This window comes from Lates calcarifer, linkage group LG11 (assembly GCF_001640805.2).
Source record: "Lates calcarifer isolate ASB-BC8 linkage group LG11, TLL_Latcal_v3, whole genome shotgun sequence".
Taxonomy (NCBI): domain Eukaryota; kingdom Metazoa; phylum Chordata; class Actinopteri; family Centropomidae; genus Lates; species Lates calcarifer.
Genome location: NC_066843.1, coordinates 20,900,094 through 20,920,095, shown reverse-complemented (window position 1 = coordinate 20,920,095; position 20,002 = coordinate 20,900,094). Strand labels below are relative to the sequence as shown.

The 20,002-nt window shown below is 41.6% G+C and overlaps 1 protein-coding gene across 1 annotated transcript; it reads right to left on the bottom strand.

The window, feature by feature from the left end:
- Positions 1–72: 72 nt before the first annotated feature.
- On the bottom strand, positions 73–19,773 carry ppl (periplakin). The gene is made up of 22 exons (XM_018697911.2): positions 19,490–19,773; positions 14,472–14,571; positions 13,682–13,836; positions 12,571–12,691; positions 12,152–12,277; positions 11,860–11,901; positions 10,400–10,561; positions 10,176–10,283; positions 9,770–9,865; positions 9,565–9,687; positions 9,310–9,456; positions 8,221–8,372; positions 7,990–8,099; positions 6,719–6,876; positions 6,404–6,582; positions 6,117–6,255; positions 4,823–5,016; positions 4,550–4,700; positions 4,365–4,448; positions 4,150–4,266; positions 3,290–3,382; positions 73–3,209 (listed from the first exon to the last, which is right to left on the bottom strand). Exons 1-22 carry the CDS (start codon positions 19,537–19,539, stop codon positions 537–539), a joined length of 5,280 nt encoding a protein of 1,759 aa, XP_018553427.1. The 5' UTR covers positions 19,540–19,773; the 3' UTR covers positions 73–536.
- Positions 19,774–20,002: the final 229 nt, after the last annotated feature.

The window sequence follows — 20,002 nt, the reverse complement described above, 5'->3', positions numbered from 1 at the left end:
ATGTTTATTATCAGTGATACCATGAAAATCTATACATGTTTAACCATGATATGACACACAAAAACATACAGCTTTCTCAGTTTGATTTTACTTTTATTGAAGCTTGCAGAGCACACATCAGATAAACCTGGGAAGATCCCAAAAATAAATGAAACATTTAGTAGCATTTCAATGACAATATCAAATCAAAGATATGTTCTCAACCCTAGTACCCAGTCTAAAAAAAGAACGATCAAATGAGCAAACCATACCAGCATTCCACAGTATTATGTTGAAGTATTATGTAGTGAGCTGTAACGAAAGTACTATCAATCCATGCAATCATGGCAGTACCACAAAATTTAATATGCATAAGCAAATAAATACGTAGTGCATTGAGAAATCATGGTTAAAGTACAAAATAGTGCCAAATCACCATAGTATTAAAGTCAGAATAAAACTACAATGAAAAGCAATGAGGCTTTTAAACAATAGAGATGAAACAGATTAAAGCTTTTAGAATCAAACAAAAATACATTCTCTTAGAATGCTAGCATTTACTTGTTTTTGCCCGACACCATTACACCAAACTCCTGGATAGAGATTTCTTTATTTAGGTACTGCTGAAGCTGGCGATTTGTGATGTGTCCAAGACGCAACGCATCATCGATGGAGAACTTTTTCCCTGATTTTCTGTCGTGAAGAACCGAGGATTCTCCCTTGGGACTTTTGACCGTGATCTCCTCCCAGTCACACTCTTGACTCTGCAGATTGACGAACATCTTCCAGTCGATCAGCCCTAGCTTATAGGCCTCCTCTGGTCGCATCTCTTTGCCTGTATCTGGATCAATGACAACGATAGACCTACGGAGATGGCTCTCCCTCTGCTCCCTCTTCATTCTCACTGCTGCAAGGTTCTTTTGGAGCTTCTCAATTTCCTCATCCTTCTGGGCGGTTATGCCTTTGAGTTCTATGAGTTCTCTCTGTAGTGAATCAAGCCTCAACTCCAGGTTCTTTCCATCCTCTCTTGGTGAAGACTCAGTGATAAGTCGAGTCTCTTTGCTGGTGATCTCAATCTCTGACCGAAGCTTGCGAATCTCATTCTGCAGCCTTTGGTTTTCTTGCTGCAGACGGCTACTTTCATCACGGATGTAGTCCAGTTCTTTAGAAGACTTGGTGTTAGAGAACTCCATTTCAGAGAGCCTGGAGGTGATGGTGGACAACTCCTGGTCAAGTTCTCGCCTTCTCCTTTTCTCTTCCTCCAGAGTCCTCTTTAGGTTCTCAATCTCAATCTCAGCCTCTGGGTCCCTCTCAACTTGGACCTTCTCAGTGCGGACAACTCTTTCCTTCACATCCATTTTCTCCAGAGTGAGTTGCTGCTGGATGAGGGCATTCAACTCTTTCTCCAGCAGTATGCGTTTGTGCTTCTCTTCATCAAGCTGTAGCTTGAGGATGGAGTGTTCCTTCTCCTGCTGGGGATCCTGCTGCAGGACTACCTTCTGTTTGACTGTCACCTTCTCACGGTTCTCTTTGTCACGGATCTCCAGTTCATTAAGTCTGACCCGAAGCCTTTGGATCTCCAATTCTGCATCACGCCTTGCCTTACGCTCACGCTCTAGCTCTTCTAGTTGCATATCTAGATCAGCCTTCTGTCTCTGCAACTGGTACAGCTCAGTTTTCAGGCTCTCCCTTTGTTTCTGCTCACTGTTGATGTTTTGTAAGAAGGTGTCACACTCTGACCTGAGGAGAGGGTCTTCTTCCATCTTGACCACTTCTTGCTGAACAATCTTCTCGCGGACCTGAGACAGATCAATCTTCCTTACTCTGATCTTGTCCTCTTGAGCTGACCGTTCTCTCTCAAGGTCAAGGCGTTTCTTCTGTTCATCAGCCAGTTTCCTTTTGAGAGTCTCAATCTCCTCTTTAGTCTTAGGATCTTCTCTATACTGCAGTACTTCATTTACCACCTCTTTTGTCTGCACTTGTGGTTTGGTGTCCTTCCATCTTTCAATTTCATCACGAAGTTGGCGGATTTCCATCTCAGATTTCTCAGTCTGGTGGGTTTTATCTACAATTTCATTGCGAAGTCTCTCCAGTTCTCTTTCAGTCTGTGGATCTGTCTTGTATTTGATGACTTCTTTGATGATCTCTTTGACCTCCACTTGAGGTCCTCTGTTCCTCAGCATGGTCAGCTCATCCTGCAGGGATCTAAGCTGAAGTTCGGAATCTTTATAGCGCCTCTGTTGCTCCACAAGTTCAAGCCGGAGATTTGCCACCTCATTCTCAGCTTTGGGGTCAGGGCGGACAATCTCCCGCACTTTCTCCTGAATAACAACTTTGGACTTCTCTTCCTCTAGGCTGGTTATTTTCCTCTGGAGGTCAGCCTTTTCTCGCTGTGATGATCTACGTTTGGTCTTCTCATCTTCGTACTGTCTCCTGAGGTTTTCTACCTCCCTTTCAAGGGCAACATCTTTCTCTACCTTCAGTACCTCCTTGATTGAAATCTTCTCCTCTGCCATGGCCTTCTCCTTCTCCAGCCTTCGTAGCTTCTCCTGAAGAAATTGCAGTTCATCCTCCAGCTGCTTCCTGCCATCCATTTCCTTCTGCTTCCTGTCAAGGAGCAGCCTGTACTCGGTTTCAAGTTGGGGGTCATTCTGAACTTTGATTACCTCCTCCTCAGTGATCACCTCTTGTTCTTTGTTCTTCTCCTCAGCTAGGAGTGTCACCTGCTTTTGTATATGAATCAGCTCATTGTCTTTCACCACCTTGTGTCGTCTTAGCTCATCAAGGTCTTCCCGAAGCTTGCGCACCTCCTCCTCCTGACCACGGTCTCTTTCTATACGCAGGACCTCCTTCACTGTGTATTGCTGTGCCCCTTCTTTGACCTCTGTCTCAAGGCCACGCAGCTTCAACTTTAGTACCTCAAGGTCATTTTCAAGAACATGGGTAGTGCGGCGCTCTTCTGAGAGTTTCTGCTGGACTTTGTGAATCTCCTCATCAAGCTGGGGATCAGGAACCTTTTTGATCAGCTCCTTCTTGACAATTGTATCCTGGGGCTTCTGTCCTTCAAGGACATAGATGTCGGTCTGGATGGTCTCAATCTCTTTTTGTAGTTGGTCCCTCCTCTGGATTTCATCTTCCAGCTGTTTTCTGATTCTCCAAGGCTCCTCTCCTGGGGCAGCAGACTGGACTGATCTGACATTTGTAGACTGGATTATGGGGATCTCAGGTTGCTGTAGAAGGAAAGTTATTATTGTTGTTGTTTTTATGTTTATATTATTTTTATTCATATTATTATGTGAAAATACTTCACCTGATTGAGAAGACTTCCTGCAAACTCAAGAGTCTGCAACCTTTGCTGGTTCACAGCATTCACCTCAGTAAACTTGGCTTCAATAGCAGCTTCCTGTAAACATTGAAATAATATGTCATGCAAAGCACGTGCAGGAAAACCTTAAGTTCTTGGACTTTTTTGTCTTATGGCTGTTAACAGCGAAGTTAACTCTACTTGACCTTGATCTTATCAAATATCGCATGTGTCTACACTCAGTTGGCTGTTTATTTGGCACACCTTGCTAAAACAAATGCAGTCTAATACAGCACTGCTTCAATAAATCCTTTATTCACAAAGGTTATAATGTTCAGTTTTTATTGAAAGTTTTTTAGAGAAGTGTTGATTTAACTGTATGATAATTTTGGAAGATATAGTTTGTGGTACTGTTGAACTGTATTTTGTTGTACAGACAGGTCTTTTTGTTATTTAGTCGTCACCCATTGATATAAACAGGGTACACAAAATAATAGCAACACTTGGTATTTGAGGGAGGACATTCAGCAAAATTAACTCTGACTGTTCTGAGGGTATGACTCAGAGTGAGTCAGGATATCTCAGCATGTGCTGCTTTGAAATGAATATTCTTTTCTAAATACAATACTAAATTTCAGAGCTACCCCTTTTATTGTGTGTTGGTGGCTGCAATAGCTAAGCTATGCTGCGAACCAGCTAGCAGAGACTTGTTTTACACGTGAGTAAAAAACATGCACATGCATGAACATTTGGAAGAAGAGCTTATGGTAGGCATCAATGAAGAAGACAGGGACAGGTTGTTTGTCTTGTGTACTTTCAAATACATGACAGTGACATATCATGAAAGCTTGATTGTTGTGCCCCACCTCTGCCTTGACTGCATTTGCAGGTGATTCCAGTCTGCTCCGCTTGTATGTTTGAGGTACAAGTCCATCCTCAAGGTCAAGGATAGATCTGAACTTCTCAGTTTCAGTCTCGTAGTCCTGCAAGGAGGTAAACCATTAATCAAATCTTATTTAATTTGTATATCTGCAAATTAAGGGTAATGATGTGGTGGTAAAATCAATGTAGAATATGTTACTTTAACAGCTTGCTGGTAGAGCTGGGCATTTTTGGAAACATTGTTCAAGTCAGACTCCTTTCTTGCAATATCAGAGAGCAAGTTCTGCAGAAAACAGAGAAGTTGTTATAAGTTTTTTTATACAGCACTACTGACAGACTATTCTGCTACATCAGCAAAATTTGCCCCATTGCTATAACGCTCACCCTCTGATTCTTCAGCTTAGTCTCCACTTGTCTCAAGTCATCAGTTTCACGTGGCTCATAGTTTGGGACACGAGACAGCCAGTTGTTCAGATTGTCATAGTCATTACGATAATTGTTATATGCCATCTTGGCTCTCTGCAAACTCTGAGACCTGCAACACACAATAAGACAGATCAGTGTGCAGTTCATGTGATGTAATGTTAAGTTATTTCTTCCAGTAATTATTGATGGACAGTTCTAGTTAATTTTCCATCCTTGACCTGACCCTCTCACCTGGTGTCAATCTGTCTGTTGAGGTTGTTGAAGCGCTTGTTGAGCTTTTGCACATCGGCTTCCTGCCTTTCAATGTCAGGACAGTGCTCTTGGAATTTGGTGGCCATGTTGTCACAGCTGCTTTTGGCCAAGCGCAGGTTCTGCTCTGTCTCAGAGATCAATGACCTCTTGGACCTCAGGTCTGATGCAACATCCTGTGGGTGGCAAATTTGATGAAATGAATATACACAGTAATATATTCTTTAGGTAAGAAAAATACAGACAAGTCAACAATACAATGAGCTTGTGGAGGCTCTCTTCCTTTTATAGTTTATATCTCACATTTGCAACTATGTGTGTGCAGTAATTTCACAGTTTATTTGCTGATAAAGGCACCATGTTTTTACTTGTACATGTAAGGCACACTTTAATGAGGCCCAGTGAACACTAGATTATAACACAGGACCCCTCTAAAGGACAGGCTCACAAGAGACACCCAGATCCCCTTTTGTTGATATTGTAACTTGATGTTACAAAGAATTCCACAAATTCCTGCAAAAATCTGTGTAATTTATTTATAATTACATAAACTAAAAATGTATTTTATTATGTTCAGCTTACTGCTATGCAGTAAACATAGGGCCTTTGGGTGGGCTGTTCAAGAGTAGTTATCAAAAAAACTAACCAAGCAGTTAGTCTATAGAATGGCCACTCACTAGTTAGATATTGTATTGAAGTATTGTTTCTCCACGTTTTGGGGAAAATACAATCTTTAAAGAGAAGCTTTAGGTGCCTTATCTGTGGAGACCTCAGAGTAAATGTTTCTGCTCCAATAAGTTGGAGCAACTGTAGTCTTGCAACTGAGACCAGCAGCTGTCCAGTTAAAGGATTCATGTACAATTCTGCTACTTAAGAGCCATGTGGTTATATGAAAATACCTCCGGTATTTACTCTGTCCATGGTATAATAGCAAGCACCTACTTGACACCTACTTGACTAAGATATTACTATTATCACCATATTAATTTAATATTAGTATTTTAACAGTTAACTGAATACCACAGTGTTTTATCTTTCTGGTGTGTTACCCTTGCATTTTAAGGAATTAAAGGTACCCTGTCAAATACATCATGGATATTCCTAACACCAAATAAACAGTGAATACATTCATAAAGCTGATTTCTGGACTATTTTACAAGCTGGTGATCTTTCTTCTCCAGCTTTGTTGGACACATCGCTATGTTTCTTGACACACTCCTGCCACTGCCAAACATCAGCACAAAACCATCAGAGGCAGAACCAAGAAAGAGCTTACTGCAAGATCCCGCTGTGTTTTCTCCAGTGAAGAGATGTCAGCTGGGGCAACCTCCTCCCTGGCCAGTTTGTTCTCATAGGTAGACAGAAAAGTCTTTCCATTCTGAAGGGATGTCTCCAGCTGGTTGGAATTCTTCAGTCTAAAACAAAAGTGAGTGCAGTTTTTAGATGAGTAGAAATTCATGTCATTTGACAAATGTAAATTTCATGCTTGATTTGAACACATTCAAACAAGGTGTTAAGATGGTTCAGACAATGAAATACTGAGATACATATCAAGTCCCATACTTCTCCTGAGAGCACTGAAGAAGCTGCTCGATCTTGCTGTACTTCTTGCTGGCCTCATCCACCTTGCTGTGAAGCTGAGGAGCACTGGCACAATTTGGGTTTGAAACCAAGAAGCTCTTTGCCTCCTGCACTTTAGAGGATTTCTCTGGTTCAATCTTACTGACAGCTGTGGCAATATCCTGAAAGGAAACGTCTGGGTTGGTGAGTTGGAAAATACATAAATACTCCCTCTCAGCTTTTTGGGCTAAATTGAGAGATGATGCAACGTGAGAAACAGCATTTAAATTAAAGACAAGAATGAAGCAGCGGTCATACCCTCATATCCTGCAGGCGGTCAGCGCTGTCCTGCAGTGGCCTGTTCTGCTCCAGCGGCGGGCGCACTCGTGCATAAATTGCTTTCTCCTGTTTGTCCAGGTCACTGATGACTTTATCCAGACCAGCCATCAGCTGGCGGCACTGCTGCTCCTGCTTGTCTGAGGTCACACACAATCACACACAGCATGATGAATTTCATTATTCGGGTTCATCTGTTCTCTTCAGTGGCACAGAATGAACACTTAAATCGGCAGTGGAACATGTCCTACAGGGCGACAGCATCAAATTATGCCAGATTTCATGCAAATCTGTCATAGCTTTGTAAGAAAACTTTTTAAGTCGATAATGTGGAACACAATTTACAGCAAGAGGCAGTGCAGCATTTTCTTTAGAATGTAAAGGATGGTTCCAGGTTATTACAGGATGGCTCTGTTTTTGTAGTTTTTTGCTTGTGGTTGTGATAACATTGTACTTATTACAACATACCTGTAAAATTGCAAAGTAATTGCTAAGATCTGGACATCACTAAAATAACCTAAAATACATCCTGTCTGACCGTCTGACTACCTGTGTTTCTTGTTCCACTAGTGTTGCATTATACACTGCCACTGTCAAGCCCCTGACTGTAACTGTATCTTATAACATTTACCTTAACAGAGCTACAGACACTCGGCTGAACTATTGGCCTTGTTGAGTTCTAGGTCGACATCAGCTACCTGCTGCAGGTGTTCATCACCCTTGTTAGCCTTTGGTAATTTAGCTACCATTATCAAACATTATTGAAAAACATGAATTTGCACTGTGATTGATGTAGTTCCTCTCGCTATACATTGTGCATTTCCTCAAGCTCAATCAGTGTTAGGGACGCTACTACTGAAACTGTAACTAATGAAGCCGTAAGGCTACCCAGCCCCCAGTATGACTCACTATGTTCACTTATTTGTGATAATGTGATCAAACTTACATTTATTAAGGGATATGCCTAATATCAGCTAAAATATTAACAGGCCTGGACACTGGATCCTGAGATGATGCAGTAAGGGCCCACCTCTGGGTACTCATCAGTTCCTTAGAAAACATGCTGCTAATGAAATAGCTGTAAATCAGCTGACACATGGTGACACCAGTTCTTTTGCGAGGCCCTGTGACCTTGGGGTTGGAGCTTGAAGTTTAGGGCCTGGTTACTAATCCAGCTCTGTCAGCCTAGTTATCAACACAGACATCATGTTTCCTAAAAGTTCCAAAGAAGAAGAAATGGATGTGTTCTGTACCTGTAGCTGTGCCACTCCCACTCTCTTTCTTCAGCTCATCAAAGCGTTTCAGCAGAATTCCTTTGCTGCTTGCTACCTTCTGTTTGGCAGCTTTTTGCTGGCTGGCCAGGCTGCAAGTATAACACAGCGTAACATACTGTTAAAGCTGCACTGGAGTGAAATACTGGAGTTCATCTACTAAATGATTTTAAGAAGACACATGCTTTTGTACACATATTTGTACACACTCACTTGTCAGAGATGGCCACTGCCTCGGAGTCGGTAGGGGGGATCATGAAGCAGACAGCCGGGGCAGTAAGTTTACGTCCAGCTGCGTCCTTCACATCCCATTTGGTTCCATTGTTCCGGAGCAGAGTGTAACTCTCTCCACGCAAAATCTGCCCCTGCACACATCAACAATCACAGTCTGTCATTGGCTATTGGACCACAAGTATTGTTAGTAGTAATTTAAAACAATCACATTCACAACACACAGTTTTCATCACAATGTGGTTAGCAGAGTGAAAACTGACTTATATGGAACAAAAGATTCATCTAAAGAGCTTAAATTACATTTTATTTTTTCTTTTATTGGCTGCTCTGATTGGCCAGACCGCTGACAACACATAGGGCTGGCCAATCAGAGCAGCCAGTAAAGCTCTTGCTACTTTGCACAGGACTTGGACTTGATTTTGGGTTTAATTTTTTGTGGTAATAAACCAAATCCACGAACCGACATAAACAAGAGCTTTGCTTCACCTAACCTGAGAAGTTCCATAACCTCTTGAGTGAAAGTACAGACTACTTTAAATCCCATGTGCTCTGATCCTCAGGGGTTTTAAATAAGATCCTAAGAGTCTCGGGCTGGGCTCCCCTTTGAAGGGATTTGAATACATTACACCACAAAACACAAAAGTTACAGGCCTGGTATTTAGAAAATGCAACACAAAGGGAGAGTGCTTAGTCACGAACTCTGATACCAGGAAACATCCTGGGATTAGTGCCAGAATAAACATAACACAGAGATGAGCTGTTTTGAATTGAAATGGGGTCACTTCAGTGCAGAATGAAAATTACATGATAAAGGAAATAAAACCGTACAAAGAAATGTACAAAGAAATCAGACAAAACCAGACATTAAGCAGTATTTCTGTATGTTACGCATTCCATAAGGTGGTCCCCTCGTCTTACTAATGTTAAGTTAACTGCTTGTTTTTGTCATCGGTACATTAAAAAAAATCTTTCAAAGACCTTTTTGAAAAAATGAGCAGTGACTGCCAAGAAACAGCAGCTACAATCCAGATAGATATTGGTGTTAACTTTCACAAACACAGGACGTACCTCATCTGCGTCAAACTCACACAGAGCTTCAACGGGCAGCAGCTTCTGCGGGGTTTCTCTGCGGTACTTCAGAGGCAGAATCTGCAGGCTGCGCTTCTGAAGAGCCTTTACCCTTTCATCAAAGTGGTCCATGGCCTTGGCTTGGTCCTACACACACACACACACACACAAAGAGTGAAGAATTTTATCCACTGTTGTAAAGAGAGTCAATGGTACTGTCAGTTGTTATCCATGTTCAGATAAAGAAACACTCACATCCAGCTCCCTGATGAGACCTTCCATCTGATACACATCTTTGAACTCTGGGTTGTACTTCTGGTTGACCTCCGTGTCCATCCGCTTCAGCAGGTCCTGAGTGTCACGTGCCTCCTTATGGTACTGAGCACACAGACAATGATGAACTTTACATGTCTAAATATATGTGTGTGTAACTTCCTGTGATCTGTCCTCTGTGTCTAACCTTGTGGTACTCGTCCATGTGTTTAAGGTGGTTTTCCTCACAGATGAGCAGGTTCAGGTACTCCTTCCAGTCAGCATGGACCGCCTCCATATGAGCCTGATAACAATGTGTGTGGTTATTTGATTAGTGAAAATGAGGAGGAGAAATTTAATATAAAAGGCACATTTGAAACAGAACAACTTCACCAAAGTGCTGTAGATTTTGCAGGCAAGGTTAAAAATCAAATGCGTGACAACAGGCAACACAGATATAGAACACAGGATGTTTTGGATGATGCAACAGAAGAACAATTAGATAAGTAATTACAGTGAAATATTAGATAAATAAGATTAAACAAAATCTAATAAAACAAAATGACTCAGACAGTAAGCATTCATGTGAATGCAGTGGATGGATGAGTCTGTACCTCAATAACATTTTTCCCTGGATGCTCAGCAGCAATCAGCTTCTCTCCATCATCATTCAGCTTGGTGATGGTGGCCTCCTTGGACTCCAGACATTTACTGATGAAGTTCTGTTGGAGTGAGACAGACGTGCTGAGTAAACTGAGGATCATGTTTTGTTTTTTTTGCCCTTGTCATCTACATGCAACTTGCTTTCATGCATGGTGTGTGTCTGTCCCTCAGCTACCTCGTACTGCCTCTGGCGGGCAGGGTAGTCTAGGTTGGTGTCGCTCCAGTCGTAGTTGATCCTCTCCTCAGCCTGTTGGTCCATCCAGTACAGCTCATTGGTGCAGCGCTGCATGTAGTCGCGCAGGCTCAGCAGGTTACGCTGACGAGCGCTGGAAGCAGCCTAGCCAGGAAAAAGAAAAACTTGAATGAAAGGACTTGGACCTCCTGGAAGCTGGTCCACTGAGCTGACAGATTCATTTGAGAAACGTATATTTTCACACATAATCTACCAACATAAGCAGTGCAAATCTACAGAATTTTATTGTAATTAAAATGCTGGATTACTTTACATTGTGATTTTAAAAACTCTGTATTGTCACATTAAAACCGTAGGTGCAGACTTTCTGTGATTATATCATCTTTTAATCATTGGACTGGTTTTCAGTCCCAGTGAGAAGTGGTGCAGTCTATGTGTTGACCTCAGCCGTGCTCCTCCCCTTCACAGACCTTTGAGCCAGTGTCATTACTGACACCGTCACATAAAGAATTAGCTTCAATGATTTCTCCCATAAAATGCTGTAGCAGTGTTCATTGCAGTGTGTTTAAAATACATATGAATAACATACTGTGTGCTCAAACTGTTTAATGGTGAAAAGTCTGTTTTGTTAACTTGCTAGCAGCCATAAAGACGAGCAAAACTGGCTGAACCACAACAACAATCCAACAGCACCGGAGCTGAATGATTTTTTTCCAGCTCAACTGCTGCTGTTTTTCTTGATACATTTTAATGTCATGTTTATGTTTCAGGATGAGGCTGCTGTTATTCTGTATTTTTCTTATTGTCAACAAATCCAAAGAAAATGCCTAAACTAACAGTGTGTCTGTCACTGGTTCCTTCTGAAGATGTCAATCTTAAAAATAGCTCGCTAATAATAGTTTCACTTTTGAAAAAGGTCCATGGTCCATGTAGTTTTTATCAAATGTTACTCAAACTGCTGGAAAAAACAGGTGTTGTGTGTGTGTGTGTGTGTGTGTGTGGTGTGTGGTGTGTGTGTGTGTGTCAGTGGCTGATTAATCCACATTTGACTATCTGACTATCTGTAGCAGCAGGAAGGTGTTTGAGGGGGACTGAGTCAAAATAAACTGATGTGTTTTTAATAACTGCACATGGGATTTGGGAACAGGAAATCTACATTCTTTAAAGTTCTGAACAACTGTATTGCAAATGTATGTCTTATCAAAATAAAGTAAGCCTGCGATGACGTGTTTGTGTTCTGCAGCCACAGAAACTAGCCACAGGGCTGAAAGCAAGCTGCTGATGACAGATGGAACAGGCCTCTCTACATGACCAGCCTACAGTCACAGCTTATGCTGATTACACTGATGTACACAGGTGCACAAGGACAGATATATAACATACAAACACACAAAACACACACCTCTGGGCTTAGAGAGTGAATTTGTGTGTGGGTTTATTACCAGCAGTTTGTTGTACTTCATCTGGAGGCTACTGACGTATTCCTGAAGAAACAAAGAAAAGAGAGTGAGAACCCACAAATATTGTTAGGTGGGTGGTTACGTTAAGCAAAAATAACAACTAGTTTAAAAGCTTCTGTGTTTGTTTTATGGTTGTTGTGTTGCTATCATTGTTGTGATTCTAATAAATGATCAAAGTTTCATGATCACTACTGCTGATGAAATTTAAACCATTTACAGTCACTATTAATCACCAATTCACCAATCACCAGCTCTTGTGGTTTTCTGTTTGTACCTTGTCACCGCTGGTGGAGATGTGAGGAGCCAGAGCCTCCACCTCGCTGTGGAAGATGTTGTGTTCCTCCACCTCGTTCTCCACAGAGGGCAGGTCCTGTCCAAAGCCCTTGTTGTTCAGGTTGTCCTGGACACAGACACAAAACAAGACACTTTAGCAACTACTGTACGAGACTGTGGGCAGACGAGAGTGCGCGTGTGCATCAAGTTTGATGAACTCCATGGAAACATATTAGGAACATCAGGACGGTGTACAAATAATTTATTTAACTAGATATATCAAGGTGGATTTTTCATTTTGTTTTACTCTCTCTCCGAACCAGACATCAAAAACAACTCATGATGGGAACTCTGACTGATTCGTAGAGGATCACAGAGGTTAATGTCAGGTCCACAGTGGTCCCTGTGAGAGCTTCCTACCAGTTTCTCATCCATCATGTTGCCCCAGTTGATGCTGGGCTTGCCCTCGGTGCGGATCAGGTGGTAGATACGGTCATGGTCCTCTCTCAGCTTCATCACTCTCTCACGCAGTTGTCTCATGCTGAATATACACACAGTACATGACAATACATGAGTAATGTTATTTAAATTCAGCAGGACAAGATAACATAGCTTATGTGTATAGAGATTACACAAATAATTATGATATTTGATCAGGAGCATTCTGTATGTTATAGTGGGCTAGCAAGTATGTGGTTTTTACCCATTACCCATTTGGTCATTATTTGAATACTTAGACTTAGACTTGACTTTATTGATCCCTTTGGGATGACTCCCTCAGGGAAACTGAATTTCCAGCAGCTCATAGGTACAAAATAGGATAAAAGAATAAACAATAAACAGTGCACAGTAAACTCTTCCAGGATAAATAATAAACAGTAAACTCTTAGCTAAATATACAAAGTATAGATAGAATAAAATAAGATAAATAAGATAAATATGGAGAACTGTATATGGCCTGTGGTTAAATTAGATTATTGCACTGTGGCAGTGGTGTGTGGTTATTGCACACAAACAGAAGAGTGAACTGCCTTGAACTGTGATACTGCCTTTATACAAAAATGTACAGATTTTCAAATCACTTCGACATTGCCATTTTTTCTCTGTTGCTGTTTAAATGATACTAATGCTGTCAATGAAACTGAACATTTCCTGTAGATTCTCAAATTAAACCAGAAAAGGGAGGCAAGACTTTTAATGTGGAACATCTGTGCAGGAAGTGACGAGTTTCACTGTATTTCTAAAGATAACCCTAAAGCAGCAGAGACATATGACAGGATGCTTTTGTTGGATGGTGTTGTAGAAATGTACATTACACTGAGTTTATCAAAACAACAGGTAAACATGGAGGACATAATGAATTGGCATTAACTGGGAAACTGGGGAATTAAGAATAAACAGTGTCTACCCTGTGCTGTGTGCAGCTTGCTGACAGTATCATACAGTGCATGGCTTAAGGATACTGCCAGTTAGGATATTTTCTCAGTGTTACATAGCACAGTACATCCTCCAGGAGCTGGGTGCTACTCACTCCTGTTCTATCATCTCAGCCTGTGGATGCTTGAGACGCTTGGCGTTGACGGCGTCCTCATCCAGGCCAGTGAGCAGCTCCAGAGAATTGAGGATTCTCTTATTGGTGTCTTCCTGATACAGGGGCTGCTTCCCCTCATTGATCTTACTCACATCCTGCAGCAAAAACACAGTGGATGTGACAAAGTCAGTCTGCTGCAGTCAGACAAACACTGCTGGCTACTGTTTAATGTCAGAGTAAACAGCAGCAGAACAAACACACAAGGTGAAGCTGAAAATGCTTTTAAAAAACAATCTGCTGTCTTTTTACAGTGGCAACCTTGTTTTTTTAGCTACAGAAAACACTAAGAGATGCAGAAAAGTACATTTATTATCATCATTGTTCTGTGTATGATATGTAGGACCTATAGTGCAAAAGACATACACTGTCTCCATTATTCAACAAGTAAATAAAGGACACTGTAAAGATGACACATGGTGCAAAGTTGCTCTTTAAAGTCTGATGAAGTAAAACCTGGTGATGTATTGATGAATTTCATTCACTCTAAACGCATAAACTGCAAAGTCCTTTAAATGACCTGATATGAATCCTGACTTACTATGTAAGATATGGATTTCTATTATATGACACAGCTGAAGCTCCGAACTCACTTACCTTTCTATGAGGCGGAATGCTTGCACCTCTTGATCACCATTATCCAGTTTTTATTTGTCAAATTATTACATTAATGCTTGTTAAAATCTATGGAGTTGTGACTAGATCTCTGACGCTGTTTGTTTTCAGACTGTACCTTGTTGAGGTTCTGCTCAACGTCATAGATGTTCTTCTCCACTTTATCAGCATTCTTCTGCAGCTTCTCGATCAGAGCGCTCAGCTCTGTGGAGGGAGCCCTGCAACACAAACACAGAGAGGAAGAGAAACAGTGTGTTACAACCACAAGCTGTCACTGTTTCCAACCTTAGTTATCACAAGAGACCAATACTGGTCTACAGTATATAACAATAACAGTCACTACATTCAGTCATCAGACAGTCTGTGGAAGCTTTTCAGTCAAAATGTTGTAACACTGATCGACATCACAGCAGTCTGCATTCAGTTCATCAGAACGGTATCCTGAGGGGTCAAATACTGACCTGTACAAGATCCCAGTGTCAGAACAATTACAGTGAAATGATAAATTATTCAACAGGGAATCAGAGGACAACAATTTGAATAATGAAACATGGATCCAGCTTCTCACAGACTAGATGATTTACCTATCCAAAAAACAAAACAAAACATGATCCAGAATAGTGAGGTTTCATCCTCTGGACTCCAGGGAACCTGCTGAGTAAAGTCTAAGGTTTTTTATGTTTTGTGTTTTTGAGGCAGGCTAGAGGTCATGTGGTCAGAAAAAATCTTACAATTCATCCTGATGACCTTGAATATCCACTGTTACATTTATGGCACATTTATTGCCTGCATATGCCTTGACTAATCTATATGATATGATATGATATATCAGAAAAAAGGGCCATGCCTCTATCACACTGCGATATGTACTGTACACATCAACTGTGCATAATGTACGAGCACAGTTTTCTAGCTATTAGTCCAGTTTTATAGACATCAATGACTTTATGAGTCATAACTGAACTGCTTCTAATCTACATTCTGTTTCCTCTGGCATCATAATACCAAGCAGATGACTCATAGCCTTTTCCTGAGAATCATAATACATACCAGCTGCCATAATGTCAACAGACAACCATCAGTCACAAATTTGCACAACTGTCATAGTTCTCAAAGTTAAATGACCTTACAGGACAGTGAGGAGACAAAGCTCTATGAGACACAGCCCACATCGTTCCTTAAAGTCAAGGAAACTGGCCCAGCAGGTTTTTGCCTGATATCATGCAGCAGACACACCTAATCCAATCACTGTGACAACTATCAGCCATTGTAGGGTGTGCCTGCCTGCATGCTCAAGTGTCTCTGTGAAGCACAGTATCACTCACAGTATATGAAGTTTATAGTGTTAATATGGAGCACTGGAGCCATGTATTCCTATGACTGCCAACCTCCAGAGCAGTTTGACACTGATGCCTGACTGATATATTAGCATGGGGGATTTTAGCTTGTCAGAGATATATGGTGTCTACGTGTATACCAAGTGACAAGACATTGCAAGTCAAAAATTCCAAAGATATGTTCTAAGTCATTAGGAAGCAGTGTCTCCATTACACAGTCTGTCCACCAGAGAGCACTGGCAAGTTAAAAAATGTCCTGTACAGTGTGTATGTTGGTCACTATTGATGAGTCAACAAATTTAAGAGATCATTTCTCATTATGTGTGAGTACTGAACTCTTGAGGTAGAGAATGGTATATTGCTAACAACACACAAGCAAATGTGTGACAAGGAACAGACCTGTCAGTGCTCCACGGTGGACAAACTTGTCTGTCAACACACGTACTGATATATCTGTGATAAGCTAATGCTGGCTGCTAATGACAGTCAGTGAGTATTTATATTATATATACAGTAAAATCCAGTATCAGCTGGCTTTAATTGGCAGCAGTTGTTTAGAGAGTGGATTCTCTCTTGTGAGCTTTCCCACTCATATTGCCCCAATTCAATGTGACTTTCTGTGACACAGCACATCAACATAGATATTGTCTTTTCTTTATTTAAACCATTTCACACATCCATTTAACACTGAGTTTCTACAGTGTCCCTGAAATAATACGGCCACATGAGACCAGTAAATGTTAGGACACTGATGTTACAAGTGAACTATGACACAAGCAGTAACAATTGTGTGTGTGTTTGTTTCTGTGTGTGTGTGTGTGTGTGTGTGCAAGTAACAGACAGAGCAAAGACACTCCATGTCTGTCAATTCAAATCCACCATCCATTAACTCCCACACACACACACACACACACACACACACGCATGCACATCCACGCCCATTCATCATCTGTACACAAGTTACATAACGTCTGCTGAATGCACACTGGACACTGACTTTAATTTAAAAGCCTCTACTGGTTTTGATATGAAACAATGACAGGACAAGTTTGAACTGGTATAGCCTGTAGAGTTCTGCAGAAGTAGCAGGTAATTATTGAGGCCCATCCAAATGAAAAACAGCCTGAAGGGGCTTTCTGTCACATTAGAACACAGAATAACAATCATGTACAGTTCTCTTTTCTCACTGAAACCTTCAGACCAACAGGTCCTTGTGTAAGCACAACACTCCTTTACAGACTGCACGTCTCCTTAATCACATGGTGTTTTTTTGGTTTTTTTGCCATGAACTGGTCTGTTAAACACAAGGCAATAACACAGTTGTCAATACAATTCTCCTGCATGATATTTGATGATCAACAGCACTGGTTTGTACAGAACACATGCAAGAAACTTCATCGGTTTAAAATTCAGAACAGATGATAAGTAGCCGTGCTCTGATCTCCCACTGAGTGTGTTCAAAGGTGTGTTCAAGGGGAATACAATATATTGCATAACTAGAAAGAAACAGCCATTTGTTTTGATTCCCAGAATACAACTTTAGAGTCACAACTCAAGCAGATAAAAGATCATTCTAAGATCATTCTACCTGCTCTACTATGTACTCTGTGTTCCAAACATGTTGTCAATAGTTTCCAGGGAGGCTCACTGGCTCTAATTCAATGTTTTGACCGTGGCTGTGTTGGTTCTGGGAAGGAACTGGCAGTGGAGCGTTAGCTTGAGAAACACAACTCACATGTTTCCACAGGGAGAGGGTCAAATTAGAACCAGAACACTCCAGTACTAAGTCATAGAGGGTGTGGAGGGCTGCTGCTGTCAGTGAGCGTCACAGCAAAGCCCAGAGCCTTTCTCTGTCCCAGCAGCCCTGCTCTCCATCCATAAGTTTGAAGTCTGGACACATGGACGTCGTATGAGACAGTGGACCCCAAATCAAAAAGGCGCCCCACTCCACCACTCCTTTATGAGAGCATTGCGTTCTTAGTAATTGTTTTGTGTGTGGCCCTGGGGCCCCCTGACACCTGGGGCAGTGGCCCTGTGTTCTGTAGGCCCATTCAGAAATCCATCCATGACGTCTGTCTTTCTCTAACCAAACTTTCTATACAGAGATTTGAAGCCTAAACTAGCATAGCACCTATTATTTTGGGATGTAAAGGTAAGCACTAATCCCCAGCTCTGAGGCTTTGGTGATCCAGCCATATTTGGATCTCATGTTTTGACCTGAAGCTGTCATTAGCCTGGCTCACACTGATGGTTCACCAGCAGTCTGAGACTCACTACTTTTTTTTTCTCACACACACCACCTAACACCTGAATGAAAAGAGTAGCATGAAGAGAATGAAGAGAGTGGAGCTGCATTATTAGGATTCCATTACTGACTGTTATCTGTGTTATCTGGGAGTTGTTTAGCTGTGATTACAATAATGAGTGATTCTAATAATGACTATGGCATCCTCACTGTCGGATGAGTAGAAACCAACAATAGCTACATAAATTCAAATCTATCAGAGGACCGGTGTGAACGTTTTAAGCTAAGTGACTTTAAATAAATGTGATGCCAGTGCAGAGCACAGCTCAAAGACTTGCAGTCCTCTGGAAGAGGAAAAAGCATTCCTTTCCTCTTGATGGTGGGTGTGACAGTGGGAGGAACACACTTTACACTTGAGGATCACTATCTGAAAAACAGATTAGTTCATCTTCTGGTATTTGACACTAAAGGGTGTTATTTTTGAGGCCCCCTGGTCCTCCTAATACCTGCTGAATGACAGAGAGCATTATCTGGCTAGTGTCTTTAAAGACCTCCACCCTGAGAGTTGAGTGCAGCTGGTTGAAACGAAAATGAGTTTATAAAGCAACTTGAGCCTCAATACATTTATCCAGTTTGTCATTTGCGGAGCAGATGATCCCAGTGAGTTCACCTGGGCTGGACAAACCCCATGAAAAGACTGGCAGCGACAGGGACTGGGCTTGGTGCAGCAATACTGTGGGAGAGGCTGCAAGCAATTCCTCACACTTTGCCTCTCTAAGGAGGACAGCCTAATACTTATCAAACCAGTTACTACAACTTTACTACACAGCCTATCTGCCACACCCTCAGCTGAGTTCAACTCCACATTATGCAATCTAATTTACAGTTTTCTCTGATCTCTGTCTTAAACACAGATCATACAGAGACCGTCTCATTTTCTTCTCATTACATCCACACTGCTCATTCGGTGAGTGGATTAAAACTGTTTTAAGTCATGCTCAGGCATATCTGCCTGGCTAACAGTCAACCTGTAGTAGTTAATATGAAAACTAGTTCGTCCACCATAGAGTACGCCTTGTTCTGCTTGTTGCATGTTCAGCACAGGCACCATAGTCCGCTAAACAATGGACTAAATTCAAATGACTTTATCTGTGCGCTAAATAAAGCATTATTTAAAAAGAACTCGAGGTGCTTTCTTCATAAATGTAACATGATGTTTAATTCGGCATGTATGTATTCCACCCTCGCATCCATTCACTACATCTAAACGTTGTTCAGGTATACATTACAACACTTTCCACCGATTTTGGAACCAAGTGTTGAAAGAAAAAAGTGACTCTTTAGTTTAAACGAGAGGAGACTGAGGGTTTAGGTAAAGTTAGTACAGGTGCTACCTGAAGGTATTCCTGTGACTTCACCGGGAAGTAAACTCGCTTTAGAGAGGAGACTTTACGTTCGGCATTAAAGGAACATAAAGCAGAAACGATTCCAAACGCAGCTAAACTGCTTCCAGATGACGCCATAGTTAGTTGTAAAGGAAAGTCTTCTACTTACGCTTGCTTTGGCTGCGTTATAACGGTGGACTTGCTCTTTTTCTTGAACATGGTGACAGATCACCTGTCAGCCGCTTCCGTCGAGAAAACAATCCCAGTAGGACAGGTGAACCTCGGCTGTGTGTGTGTGTGCGTGTGTGTGTGTGTGTGTTGTCCTCTGTTCGCTACTCTGGTCCCGGTGCGAATGTGTCGTGTGTCTAATGTGTCCACACACCCTTCTCAATGTCAGAGCCTCCCCTCCCACACACACTGTACCACTGGACTGGACTCATCACCTGGGGAATTCACTCTTAGTTTTTCACTTTCCACCTGTGTACCTGTCAGCCAGTGAGGACAGGCGAGGCCACAGAGCCAAGCCCCGCCCTTCAATGACCCTCCCACATACTGACACAGGTAATAACCACTGTAGGCTGAGAGGTATCAACTAATAACAAAGAATGTCCTGAAAACATATAAATACTTTTAAGTGACAGTTTATTGAAACATGTTGCAAAGCAAATGCAAAACAAAACAA